Source organism: Siphateles boraxobius, unplaced genomic scaffold (assembly GCF_051911475.1).
Source record: "Siphateles boraxobius isolate OS27281-9 unplaced genomic scaffold, OSU_SipBor_1 54, whole genome shotgun sequence".
Lineage (NCBI taxonomy): Eukaryota > Metazoa > Chordata > Actinopteri > Cypriniformes > Leuciscidae > Siphateles > Siphateles boraxobius.
In genome coordinates, this window is record NW_027509180.1 from 3,650,172 (window position 1) to 3,663,996 (window position 13,825).

A 13,825-nucleotide genomic window follows, 5' to 3' on the forward strand; every position below is an offset into this window, starting at 1 on the left:
ATTTGTTTGAGCATTCAGCAGTATACATGTATGTATTGTGAATTCTCTACTTAATATATGTGTATGCAAGTGTTTCATATAAGTGTTCGTGAATGAAGTTTGATTTAAGCCCAAGACGGCGCCTCATATGAGGGTGAGAGAGCGCGCGCGCAAGAGAGAGGGACGAGCGAGAGGTAGTGCTTGCGCTATAGGGCATTTCAGAATGTTTGTAAACAATAGGCACCAAGATACTTCCGGGTGGCAGAACGCAAGCGGCTTCTACTGACCAACTGAAGAGATCCAGCTGGCTACTGTAAACGGTTACATAGTTAAAATCATTGTTGTTGATCAACAATGGCGCCGCCAGATATACAGCAAATGGTGTAGGGTTTTATCGATTTCCTTCAGAAAAAAGTAAATCTATCCAGCGGAACCTGTGGGTGAAGAGGTTAAAGCGAGTGGACGTCGTCAAAAGCAGTGCATGTTGTCTTCTTTGCGCTTCCCGGCCCGACACATTAACTGTAGCCTAATTATGAGCCCGATTTAAACCCAACCATTTTTAATACGTGGGTCGTTATAACTGACGTTCTCAACTACTTTCTATGTAACTTTCTCCCGCCCGCAACATGTATGTTTTGTCCCGCTCCAGTCCGCAAATAGACGATCTCACTCTGTTATTATCAATGAAGCTGACTGCACAATGAATCTTTCATTATATATATACTAGGGCTGTAACGATACGCGATATAAAATCGGAATCGCGATACTCAGGTCCACGATCCTGTATCGCGATGTGAGAAGGCAGAATCGCGATCACACCCCTTCCAACTCCCAGAGTTATCCTTCCTGTCCAGAACCAGGGCTCGAATTTCGGCGCGGGTATTGCGCATAATTCTAATCATTCCCGCAGGTCTCCCATTTATAATGTGGGAAATTCCCGCAATCGTAATCCACACAGATAATAAAATAAAATCATTCTTTTAACAACTATCTTCCAGACGCAATTTCACAAACAGCGTGAGTGTTCAGCGGTGCCGCGCGTCTTCTATCTCTTCTCATAATGTTTTGTGCAAGGCAGGCATCAAGCGCTGCGGCGATAATACACACTCGCGTTTTGGAGTCGGGACCATAGACTGTAAGGTCGGGACATGACGGAATATTCACTTGCACAATCGGGCCAGCAGTGCATCGTGACTGAAGTCTTTTTAAGTCTTACCAGTTTAAATATTCAAGCGATTTTAAACTAATCAGTGCTCGCGCGCTCTCTGAGATTATTTTCTATGCGCACATTCATAGAAAATCCGCCTCAAAAACAGCTGGCTAGTAACTATTTTTCGCGGATTATATTGCTTTAACACGCAAAATTGTCAATTTCGGTCTTTGTGAGTAGGCTATACTCTAAATAGGCTATAGTCGGTTTTGTCTTTAATAAACATAAAACGCATGCCAGTATAATGAACACAGGATCCGTGCACTAGCTCTTAAAGTGACGGCAGCCATATGTGTCTGTCATTAATTTTGTTGTCAAAACAACAAAAGATGGCTTTAAGTTAAAGGAATCAGGATTAATAGCCTATGTATTTAATTTATTCAGGACTAAAATACTACCCAGTGTTATTTTCCATTTGATTACTTTATTCAGTATCTGTATATAAATACTAGTGTTAGACCTATTCAAAAACTTTTCTCTTTAATTGTCTTTATTTGTATCTTTATTCTATTGTATTTATTTGTGCTACTTTTTTCAATTTAATTAAACAATTTAAATCAAGCTTCCTTGTGATGTGTAAATTCTTAACAACAATAGGCTATTACCCCATTGTAAAAATGCAATGAGCGCAAACATTTAGGCAAGATAAATGTAATAATTTTGTTTGGAAAAAATGCCCCCCCTTTCTCCCCTCAAACAAAAAAAATCCCCCCCATGAGAATCATCTAAAGGGGGTCAAAAATCGTGATACGAATCGAATCGTGGGTTTGGTGTATCGTTACAGCCCTAATATATACACTTTGTTTGTTATAATTAGAGGATTTGCCAGCGTGCAGAATTCAGCTCTGAACAAAAAGTCAGTTTTGTGCGGTGAGGGGAGTCTATCTTAAATGCTTCTGATTGGCCATTGCGTTCAAGAAATCAACACATATGTCTGTGATTGGCTACATCGCTCAACGCTGCATGTTATAATCAACATGTTATAAAAAGAAACTCAAGCCTGTAAATCGTTTCTATTTTGTTTTAGTTGTTCTTGTTGCTTTTCTGCAACAGATTAATAAAAATGTATTAGTTTTTATATGTTTTATCCATAGATATTTCTAATTTGCGGGAGTCCCGCGAATCGTTTTATTCTCCCGCAACCCGCACACAGAGTGAGTGCATTACCGCCCGCGCTCGGCCATCAAATCTAGTCCCGCGCCGCACTCTTTTGCGTTGGGAGTGCACGTTTCTAGATCAAAGAATCTAAGATCTAATGATCATGTTAACTATGTCTGAATTTCCACCACGTCTGTTTTTGAATCAACTGTTGAAATTTAGATTGGACTACTGCCGACGGTGTGTCTCCCTTCCAAGCAATTTACTAGTGTTGCCATAGGAACGCTTCGGCTTTTGCCACCCGGAAGAACGTCTATTACTGTTGTGACGTCATGGTGAATTGTCGTATACAGCGCTCTGCAATCAAATACGATTGTAAATAGGCTCAGTAAAAAAACAACAATAATAATTAAAAAAAACATTCGAAAACCAATGTGTTGATATTGTCATCCAGTCTCTTTGGTAGAGAGAGACGAGGAAAACAAACAAGCATGCAAATGGAAATTATCGCGGCCGGAAAAATTATCGAGCTCATTTTTTTTATTGTGCGATTAATTGATTTATTGATTATCGCGACAGGCCTACTAACACACACACACAGACACACAGCTTTTCCAAGGTTGGATTTGGCCAGGCTCTCACTATAAACAGGAGAGTCCTCTCAAAACATCAAGATAATGCGTTCTTTCTCTCAAAGATAGCTAAACTTTAGTCTAACTGGAAAGAAAGGCTTTAACAAAGAAATGGTCCCTTAAACTATTGGCTTCAATGACCCCTATATGTTTTGACACATTGAAGACCTTTCTCAAACACAAAACAAGTCCCTATTTCATTTCTGGAAGCTGTGTTAAATACGCAAGCACTGCATTCAGATATCAAATACTGACATTAAAGAATACATGAAAAGAACATTTCAGTAATCACAGTGGTAACTTATATAAATAAAGTAAAATCTCCAGAGAAGTCATTCAACTCATTTGATATTTAGAAGGAAAAATATTGATTAATACGTTAATTATAATCAATCATTACATATACATTGAAGCAGAAGTGGATTCCAGTCCACCCCCTTCACTAATAATTTTTTTTAATTTAAAACTAGTTAACGCCGCGGCCACTCTACACGGTGAGCATGTGAAGTTTCTACAGACACTGCAATCGTCGTGAAATGACGACACATTCTGTGGCAGCTTTTTCACAAACATAAACGTATAACAAATAATAAAAATAAAAAAATTAAGCACTCCACTTGAATGCTAAATGTTTGTGTTATTTCTCACAGGGTTATTCACTTGAGCTTGTGTTTCTGGGGTCTCACTTTGACAGACTCATGAATGGAAGTCAGTGCAAGGAAAAGTCTAGTGTGAACGGCCATTAATAATTAAAACGTTTTAGTAAAATAAATATCAATCTCAAAGTTGGTGTCAAAATATGGCAGTATTGCAGTATTACATTATAATGTTAAAATCATGTTAGAAGAGTGTTTTATCAAATATATTTAATACTTCTTGCTAAAGAAACATGGGATTTGTGCCTATAATGTTTTAAATGTTTAATGTTTAAAAATAATAAATTCGAAGATAAATGTACCTCATTCATGGAAAGTTTAAGGACATATAATCAATTTATAAAAAGGCATCAAATTATCATATTTTATAACAGTTGTCTACTTTCTACCATTACATCAGGGCTCACTTTCATGTCCTTTCACTTTATATTTCTCTCTTTGAAGAGAAATATTTTGATTTACTAAAAATTAAATGTAATTGTTTCTTTCCTGTCAGACCTGATGGAAGAGAGCGAGGAGAGTGAAGAACTGAGTGAAGTGGAGGAGGAACATCATGTCCAACCTGGAGAAAATCCTTTGAGTCGCTCAAAGACTAAAAATACATTTTTAAAGAAAAGAAGAGCCAAGAAATCTTTCACCTGCACTCAGTGTGGAAACAGTTTCATATGCAAAGCTAGTCTTGAGATTCACATGAGGATCCACACTGGAGAAAAGCCGTTCTCATGTGATCAGTGTGGGAAGAGTTTCAGTCAATCTTCATCCCTTAATGTTCACATGATGATCCACACCGGAGAGAAGCCGTTCACATGTGATCAATGTGGCAAAACATTTATTAGGGCATCACACCTGAAGACACACCTGGCAGTTCATATGAAGGAGAAGCCATATTCATGTTCTGTGTGTGGAAAGGGTTTTTCACTGCGTCAAACTTTACATGGACATGAGAAAACTCACACTGGTGTGAGAGAGTACATGTGCTTTGAGTGTGAGAAGACTTTTACTACAGCGGACAGTTTAAAAAAACACCAGAGAATTCACACTGGAGAAAAACCTTACAAGTGTTCACACTGCGACAAGAGATTCAGTCATTCATCACATCTGAATAGACATGAGAGGATCCACACTGGAGAAAAGCCACACACATGTGATCAGTGCGGAAGGAGTTTCTCTTTTAAAAGTGACCTGAAGATACACATGAGGATCCACACTGGAGAGAAGCCGCACACATGTGATCAGTGCGGAAAGAGTTTCTCTGTAAAAGGTGACCTGAAGATGCACATGAGGATCCACACTGGAGAAAAACCTTACAAGTGTTCACACTGTGACAAGAGATTCAGTCATTCATCACATCTGAAAAGACATGAGAGGATCCACACTGGAGAGAAGCCGCACACATGTGATCAGTGCGGAAGGAGTTTCTCTTTTAAAAGTGACCTGAAGATACACATGAGGATCCACACTGGAGAGAAGCCTTATGAATGCCATCAATGTGGAAACAATTTCACATCCAAACATTCTCTTGACGGTCACATGAGGATCCACACTGGAGAGAAGAAGTTCACATGTCATCATTGTTGCAAAACATTTCTTATTGCATCAACCCTGAAGAGACACCTGACAGTTCATAAGAAGGAGAAGCCACATTCATGTTCTGTGTGTGGAAAGAGTTTTTCACTGCTGCTATATTTACGTGGACATGAGAAAATGCATACTGGTGTGAGAGAGTACATGTGCTTTGAGTGTGAGAAGACTTTTACTACAGCAAACAGTTTAAAACGGCATCAGAGAATTCACACTGGAGAAAAACCTTACAAGTGTTCACACTGTGACAAGAGATTCAGTCGATCATCATCTCTGAAAACACATGAGAGGATCCACACTGGAGAAAAACCTTACAAGTGTTCACACTGTGACAAGAGATTCAGTCGATCATCATCTCTGAAAACACATGAGAGGATCCACACTGGAGAAAAACCTTACAAGTGTTCACACTGTGACAAGAGATTCAGTGAGTCAGGACATCTGAAAATACATGAGAGGATCCACACTGGAGAAAAACCTTACAAGTGTTCACTCTGTGATAAGAGATTCAGTGTGTCAGCAAATCTGAAAACACATGAGATGATTCACACTGGAGGAAAACCTTACAAGTGTTCACTCTGTGATAAGAGATTCAGTCACTCATCACATCTGAAAACACATGAGAGGATCCACACTGGAGAGAAGCCGCACGCGTGTGATCAGTGCGGGAAGATTTTCTCTATTAAAACTCACCTGAAGCGACACATGAAGATCCACACAGTGGAGAAACCGCTTAAACAAAGTCTGAGATCACAGTTGCTCATCACATGAAAATAAACTTCTTACAAAGTCTCTTCTGTGTAAGTTAGCCACACATCACCCTATAGCCAAATCTCTCCTCTCCACCTATACAGGACACTGTTGTTTGATTAATATCTATTAACTCGTGTTCAACCAACAGGAATGTCTAATTTGTGAGTTCAGATCAATATGGACAGAGTTCCTTACAAGTGCTTGTGTGTATGTTGTGTTGTCCATCTGATTAAGCCTACACCTGATGGGAGTAGGTGTTCTGTGTGTGTTCTTCCTAGCATCCTTGACAATGACAATTATCATCATTACTCTTGTGCTACTATGCCAATGGAGACACTTCTTCAATGCACTCAGCCCTAAATTTCAAGGTCACAAATGTACCTCACATAATTCCTGAGGTCCGCCACTCCCACACAGCGGTGCGTAACCTCAAACTATGAGAAAGGCTTTTATGGCCTCTTCTGTACAACAGTGCGCTTACAACTAAGTTTTCTTTACGGTATGTTGTTCCATTCTACTTTCTGTATATTTCACCATGTAACTTAATAAATAACTTAGCCTGCTTTAAAGGGTTTGAGAATCTTTCCTTTTTTCGCTGATGATGTTGAAAGCTAAAGTGATTATATCTTTATCTAAACATTCAGGTTAATCTTACGTTTTCCTATCAGTTCTAAGAAAGAACTTTACCTTTAAGAATTAAAGGTTAAAGAATAACAACAACTTTAATGGAGTCAGATTAGTTATATTAGAGTCAGATAAATATTTGAATTATACACGTCATCTTTCAACTGCCTTTTGTTCCGATTATAGGTTCAAAATAGCCGCGTAAGCCTCTAGCCTTACATTTTCTTCTAAGAGAGTCGAAAAATAAGCAGATCTAGCAGGAGCTTTTCTGTACGCAATCGTGTTTTCTCCACGAAATTCGAAAAACGTCTTGATTTGTTTTCTTCCAGTTGCGCTCCATTTTTCTGCCTGCCCTGTTAAGGGCCCGTGTGTGCCCGTTGTACCACGGGATTGGACTATTTTCTTTAATCTGTAAGCGCAAAGGAGTAACTGTGTCTAAATTGCTGCAAAAGAGAGAGTCAAAAGTTTATGTTGCAATATCGAGTTCTTCTAAGCTATCTGGGATGCTGAGGAGATCAAATTGATCAGGAATATTATTAATAAAGCAATCTTTAGTGGCAGAAGTGATAGGTCTAACATATTTGTAACACGGAGTCGGCGTTGCAGCCTTGGCTAAATTAAGTTTACACAAGAGACTAGATGATCTGAGATGTCGTCGCTCTGCTGCAGAATTTCAACGGCATCAACATTGATTCCATGTGATAATATTAGACTAAAGTATGATTATAACAATGAGTTGGTCCTGACACGTGTTGTCTAACTCCAATAGAGTTCATAATGTCTCTAAATGGCAATCCCAATGCGTGTTTTTCGTTATCTACATGTGTTTTAAAATCACCAACAATTAGGACTTTATCTGCAGCCAGTGCTAACTCTGATAGAAAATCCTTGAATTCTTTGATAAAGTCTGTATGGTGCCCTGGTGGCCTGTATACAGTAGCCAGCACAAATGTCATGCGCGATTTATCATTTACACTATATATTTTTACATTAAGCACCAACACTTCAAAATAATTTAATTTTAAACTAGACTTTTCAGTAATTCTGAAAATATTACTATAAATCACAGCAACACCCCCAGCCTTTGCCTTTCAGACGAGGTTCATGTTTATAACAGTAATCTTGTGGGGTGGACTCATTTAAAGTAATGTTATTGTTTGGTTTTAGCCAGGTTTCTGTCAGACACAACACATCTAGGTTATAATCTTTAATCATATCATTAACAATAAGTACTTCTATATTCAGCAACCCAAGCTTGATCATTTGGTCGTCTATCTATTTTTTGAACTCTTAGATGGGTTTGGGAGTTTTTTGTATTTCCTAATTTCCGGGAACAGACACAGTCTCTATATGATAATATCTAGTGTTATGGAATATGCATTTATTCTATCATAAGTATGCCTTTTTGTGTATGAAGTACTTGTTATGGTTGACCACAATTGGAACTTTGTATAATGAAAGTGTTTTTATAAAGCAAGACTCCAGAGGTTGTTGTTAAACGATTTGTGAGGAAAGTGTTAATAATGAAGGACACTTGTAATAATCATTGTAACCATTCGTTGAGGAAGTGGTTTATGAAGAAGACTGTAGCGACAATGAGTCTTACATTGAATTAATTAACATTAGCTCAAATGATCTATAGGGAATTTTAATAATTAATCATGAATGATTAACATATTGCATATTACAGTTAAATTATCGAAGCTGAAAATAGATCGATTGTATATATGAATGATCACCATAATGGGTCATGGTTCGTCATTAATATATCAATAGTCTTATTACAGATCGATTATATGAGATAACCTTAAATGGAATTAATTTAGTTATCGAACAATCTGTTTGTCCAGCAAACGGCCGTAAGATTAACTCATCAACTTCCCAATAAAAGTTATCACTTCTTATAAACTCCAAGAAATATTAATTTTCTGGCCGTGAACATTAATTTTCCTGTGTCTATAAAATTAAACTACTAAACGTAGTAAATAATAAAGCTTTTGCAGCAAAGGGTCGAACATTTCATTGACTTTGTAATACGAGAATTTAAGACAACAAGCAATCAAGAATATAATGGTTTTAATAATTGGACTAATAATACATCGAACTACAATTCACAAAGAGTAAATATGTATTTACAATCGGAACAGACAAAACGGAAAACATTACAAACACGAATTTACAATAGGATGAGAGAGGAAGAGAAAACGAGACAGAGAGAAATAGAGAGAGAGAGCGAGCGAGGGAGAGAGAGAGAGTAAGAGGATGAGAAAGTGAAACTAACGGTCAGGATGAGAGATCACCAGGGTGATCCTGGCATGGCAAAAATCACAGACAGTACCCTTAGGAGAGACAACATGAAATCACATCAATCAAATCAAATCAATAACCTATACTTGCGTATATGGTTCTCTTTGTGTTGCTTGCTGAGGAACGCAGAGTCGTGTACGTGTTCGTCCTTCGGCGCTATAGGCTTGTTCTCTCGTGTCTTCCGGGCGAGCAGACTCGCGGGAAGTTTTAAATGTTCACCGAACGTGAAGTTACCAAGGAAATAATTCGGAGTTCATCTCCCTCGTAGAGGGAGAGGCGAATATGAAAATAACACTTAGTAAAGAAAAGAAAAGAAAGATCGGGAGTGACGCGGAGGTGCGCGTCCGAGACGGTGGCCGAAGCCTGTCCGAAGCTGGTGTTTCCCGAATTTTGACCGAAGAGAAGAGAGTGAGGAACGGGCGAGTTCCTCTTTTGAGGGAATCCCATCCCCATCCCTTTTTGCGGGGAGGGCAAATCATCTTGGAGCATTTTGAACGGGAGAAGTTCTTCTTTGTCTTGTCAGGATAATTGATGATGCTATAAAATTTTGTCATTTCTAGCCAGAAAGATTGTACACACAGAACAATACATTTTACTGTAATATCCTATGTATGACTGGTTTAGTCAAAACAAGACGGTCAAACAGGTACCAAAAATGGCCGGAAAGAGTAGAAGAAACATAAAGTTACATTCATATGCAGAATTACACACATTTAATGTTCACTCACACGACTATATGTCAGGATACAGGCACAAAGGCGGAGGTAAGTGAATTCAAACGTGAGTTCAGGTGAAGGTGCGGTGACGATCACTACGTGCAGAGCGGATTCCAGGTGAGCAGATCCTCCTTTAGTTAGCTTGGCGTGAGCAGACACTGTTCATTGATACGTCTCCTTTTCTATTTCAGATACAGTAGCGGAGACGGAGATCTCGGCGGGAACGTGGGACACTCAGACGAATCTCCAGGACTCGGGGAACATGGGACCAGGCAGGACTTCTGGGAACAACGGGACAAGGATACAAAGGTGAGTATTTCAAAGGTGAGTATACGTTACGTGGTGGTTTTCAGGTTGACTTGGAGACTTCAGGAGATAGAGGGTTATGGTCTATTCCTGTTGGAGGCTTGACAAAGACTGAAGTGTGCATGGGTGTTTTGTAGAGCTGGGTGATGAGGTAATTGATGGTGCACAGGTGTGAGTGGTTAGTATTCCGGGGAGAGTGATCTTTGAGTGGTGGATGGGAATGAATCTGATTGATTCCTGACACTATCCCCTAGTGCAGGTTTTTCAGGATGTTGTTCATGGAAGTCAGTGAGTAGCATGGGATCGAGGACGTCCTTACGAGGTACCCAACACCTCTCCTCTGGTCCATAATTCTCCCAGTCAACCAGGTACTCGAGTTGACCACCCCGACGTCGGGAGTCCAGGATCCTTCTTACAGTGAAGATGGATTCTGCTTCAATGGGGAGTATCGGAGGATTCTCATCTTGCGCCAGATCAGTAGAGGGAACTGGAACAGGTGAGTGATGGGGCTTCAGAAGGGAGACATGGAATGAGGGGTGGATGCGATACTGGTTTGGCAGACGGAGCTGGTAGGTAACTGGATTAATTTGCCTCGTTATGGGAAATGGACCGATGTATCTTGGACTTAGTTTGCGACAAGGTAGTCTCAGCCGGATATCCTTGGTCGAAAGCCAAACCAGTTGGCCAGGTTGGTATTCGGGGGCGTTGCGACGATGAGCGTCTGCGAAGTGACTGTGGCGGTTTATGGCTTGTTGGAGGTGATGGTGAGCTTGGTTCCATACCCTCTCACTGTTCCGGAACCAGGCGTTGACTGCAGGGACTTCTGGGGACTCCCCGGACCACGGGAACAGTGGGGGTTGGTAACCCAGAATGCATTGGAACGGGGTTAAGTTGGTGGAGGATTGTCGAAGGGAGTTTTGAGCATACTCTGCCCATACGAGATAGCGGCTCCAGAGATGCTGGTTGGCATGGAAGAAGGTACGGAGGAAACGGGTGACATCCTGGATTTTACGTTCCGCCTGCCCATTCGCCTGTGGGTGATACCCTGAAGTTAGACTTACAGTTACGTTCATTAGTGCAAAGAAGGCTCGCCACACCTTTGAGATGAATTGTGGCCCCCTGTCTGACACAATGTCCTCTGGAAGGCCGAAATTCCGGAAGACATGTTCCATTAACAGTTCTGCGGTTACAAATGCTGTGGGTAAGTTCTTCAGGGGAATCAACTTGCACGCTTTAGAAAAGCGATCAATGGCCACCAGGATACAGGTGTTTTCCTCTGAGGGTGGAAGGTCAGTCACAAAATCAACCCCAATGTGTGACCAGGGTCTTTGTGGAACAGGTAGGGGCAAGTGACGGGGATTCTTATTCATAGCGCACAGGGTGCATCCTTGGATGAAGGTCTTGACATCGCGGAGCATGTTGGGCCACCAGTAGCGGGTCTGGAGGGTGGAGCAGGTCTTGGTTATTCCAGGGTGACCCGTCCCAACGGATGAGTGTGCTGAGGAGATTAGTGACGTGCGAAATTCATCGGGTACGTAAATCTTTCCGGCTGGGCACTCTGGAGGACTGGGCTGGTGTCGGGACAACTCCATCAGTTGCTTGTTTAAATCCCACTGAATGGGATTGACAAACATCCTTTCTGGTAAGATATTCTCGGGTTCTTCGTGGTGAGTTTCGGGGGCATGGAGACGAGACAGAGCATCCGCTCGGACGTTCTTTGAACCAGGGCGATAGGAGATCTGGAACTGGAATCGAGTAAAGAAGAGTGCCCATCTGGTCTGGCGTGGATTGAGTCGCTTTGCTTCCTTTAAGTACTGGAGATTCTTGTGGTCAGTGAAAACCAGGAATGGGTGTTTGGCGCCCTCTAACCAGTGTCGCCATTCTTCAAGAGCAAGCTTTACCGCCAGGAGTTCCCGATTGCCGATATCATAGTTTACCTCAGCAGGCGATAACTTGTGAGAGAAGAACGCACATGGCATAGTTTTGGGGGACGAGTTGGAGTACTGGGATAACACAGCTCCTACCCCAGTAGTGGAGGCATCAACTTCAACAATGAACATTTCCTCAGGATTAGGATGTCGGAGTAGAGGAGCTGTGGTGAACACTGTCTTTAGAGACTGGAATGCGTGATCGGCCTCACCGGTCCAGAGCAGTGTCTTGGGCTTTCCTTTGAGGAGAGATGTTAGAGGGGCAGATGAACCTCCGGTAAAAATTGGCAAATCCAAGGAACCTTTGCAATTCTTTAACAGTCTGTGGGGTTGGCCAGGAAGCTATCGCCTTGGTCTTGCGATCGTCCATCTCTACTCCTTTTTCACTGAGTTGATAACCGAGGAACTCGACTGAGGTTTGGTGGAAGGAACATTTCTCTGCCTTAAGGAACAGGGAGAATTCACGTAGCCGTTGGAGTACTAGGGAGACATGTCGTTGATGTTCCACTGGATCCTTGGAATAGATTATAATGTCGTCAATGTAGATTATTACGAACCGATTCAGGTAATCTCGGAAGACTTCATCCATGAAGCTTTGGAAGATGGAAGGAGCGTTTACCAGACCATATGGCATAACCAAATATTCGTAATGGCCTGCTGGGGTGATGAACGCGGTCTTCCATTCGTCGCCTTCTCGAATTCGGATGAGATTATATGCGCTTCTCAAATCCAGTTTGGTGAATACCTTAGCCTCTCGAAGTTGTTCCAGAGAGGAATGAACCAGCGGGAGTGGATAGCTGAACTTCACGGTTATCCGATGCAGGGACAAAGAAAAAACTGGCAGCAGCAGGTGATGTGGAGGAGCGGATATAAGCCTGTTTCAAGGCTTCTTCAATGTACTGTTGCATGGCTCTTTGTTCGGGGATAGACAGGGAGTAGATTCGTCCCTTAGGGATGGGCTCTCCTGGAACGAGATCGATGGCACAATCCCAGGCTCGGTGAGGTGGTAATTTGGCAGCCTCGACTGGATTGAACACATCTGTAAACAGAGAGTAACAGGTAGGGATGGACACTGACAGGCTTTCTGTGGGGCATTCAACGGAGGTTGAGTTCACTGGAATGTTGCCGGGTATGTTAACGATGGGCGTGATCGCGAGTTCGGCGGTCCTGGACGCACATTTACAACCCCAAGTCAGTATTTTACCAGATTTCCAGTTGATATTCGGTTGATGTCGTATAAGCCATGGGCGGCCAAGGATTATATCAGTCTGACTGTTCTCTAATATGAAAGGTTCAAATAATTCATGGTGTGTGTCTTTGACACCGAGGATGACAGGTTTGATCTGAGATGTGACATACCCCTGATTTATGGTTTCACCCGTCACTGCATGGATGGAGTACGGTCTGGTGGTGGCTGACTTCTCGAGCTGGAGTTTTTGACAGAGCTGTCCGGAAACGAAGTTTCCTGCCGACCCGGAGTCCACAATGGCTGTGGCAGAAACATGGAAAGTCGTGGATTTTAGGATCACTGATATCGTTAATGGGGCTGACACCGAATCGGTCGTAAAGACAGAACTCACAAGCATTCTGGGGGGTCGAGTTGGACATGACTGACGAAAATGTCCTCCCATTCCGCAATACAGACATAATCTTAGCTCTCGACGTCGGGCAGGTTCCGCTGGAGACAGTCGGTGAGTATCCAATTGCATCCTTTCTCCACCTGCTTCGGATGGACCTTCCGCGGGGTACTGAGAGGTACTAGTGGGTCGTTGAGTTTCGAGATAGCAGCCCTGAGATCGTTGGTGCACGCGGAGAGCTTGCTGGATAAACTTTTCCACACCCAGGCTGTCATCATATATTGCAATTTGAAGACGGAGATCAGGATTCAAACCACGTCGGTAGACAGAGATGAGCGCCTTCTTGTTCCACCCACTTGCGGAGGCTAGAGTGCGAAACTCCAATGAATACTCAGAAACCGATTTTCTGCCCTGATGCAGTTGCAGTAGTCTGTCGCTGGTGGAGGAATCATCAACTG

General features: G+C 41.9%; 3 protein-coding genes across 13 annotated transcripts in view; 2 read left to right on the forward strand and 1 right to left on the reverse strand.

Moving 5' to 3' along the window:
• LOC143714418 (uncharacterized) overlaps positions 1-13,825 on the forward strand; it is a 703,153-nt gene that overhangs the window by 267,393 nt on the left and 421,935 nt on the right. The gene's annotated exons all lie outside the window — the stretch shown is intronic.
• Positions 1-13,825, reverse strand: part of LOC143714414 (uncharacterized) — a 1,189,624-nt gene that overhangs the window by 202,786 nt on the left and 973,013 nt on the right. The window lies entirely within an intron of this gene.
• Positions 1-13,825, forward strand: part of LOC143714417 (uncharacterized) — a 438,587-nt gene that overhangs the window by 2,774 nt on the left and 421,988 nt on the right. For 3 of the 6 annotated variants that reach the window (XM_077205573.1, XM_077205574.1, XM_077205572.1), the window contains one exon: positions 4,072-6,478. In XM_077205573.1, coding sequence (XP_077061688.1) covers positions 4,072-5,927 — 1,856 coding nt within the window. In that variant the 3' untranslated portion in view covers positions 5,928-6,478. Of the gene's footprint in view, positions 1-4,071; positions 6,479-13,825 lie in introns of those variants that run through there. The other 3 variants (XM_077205576.1, XM_077205575.1, XM_077205571.1) reach the window with 2 other exon arrangements.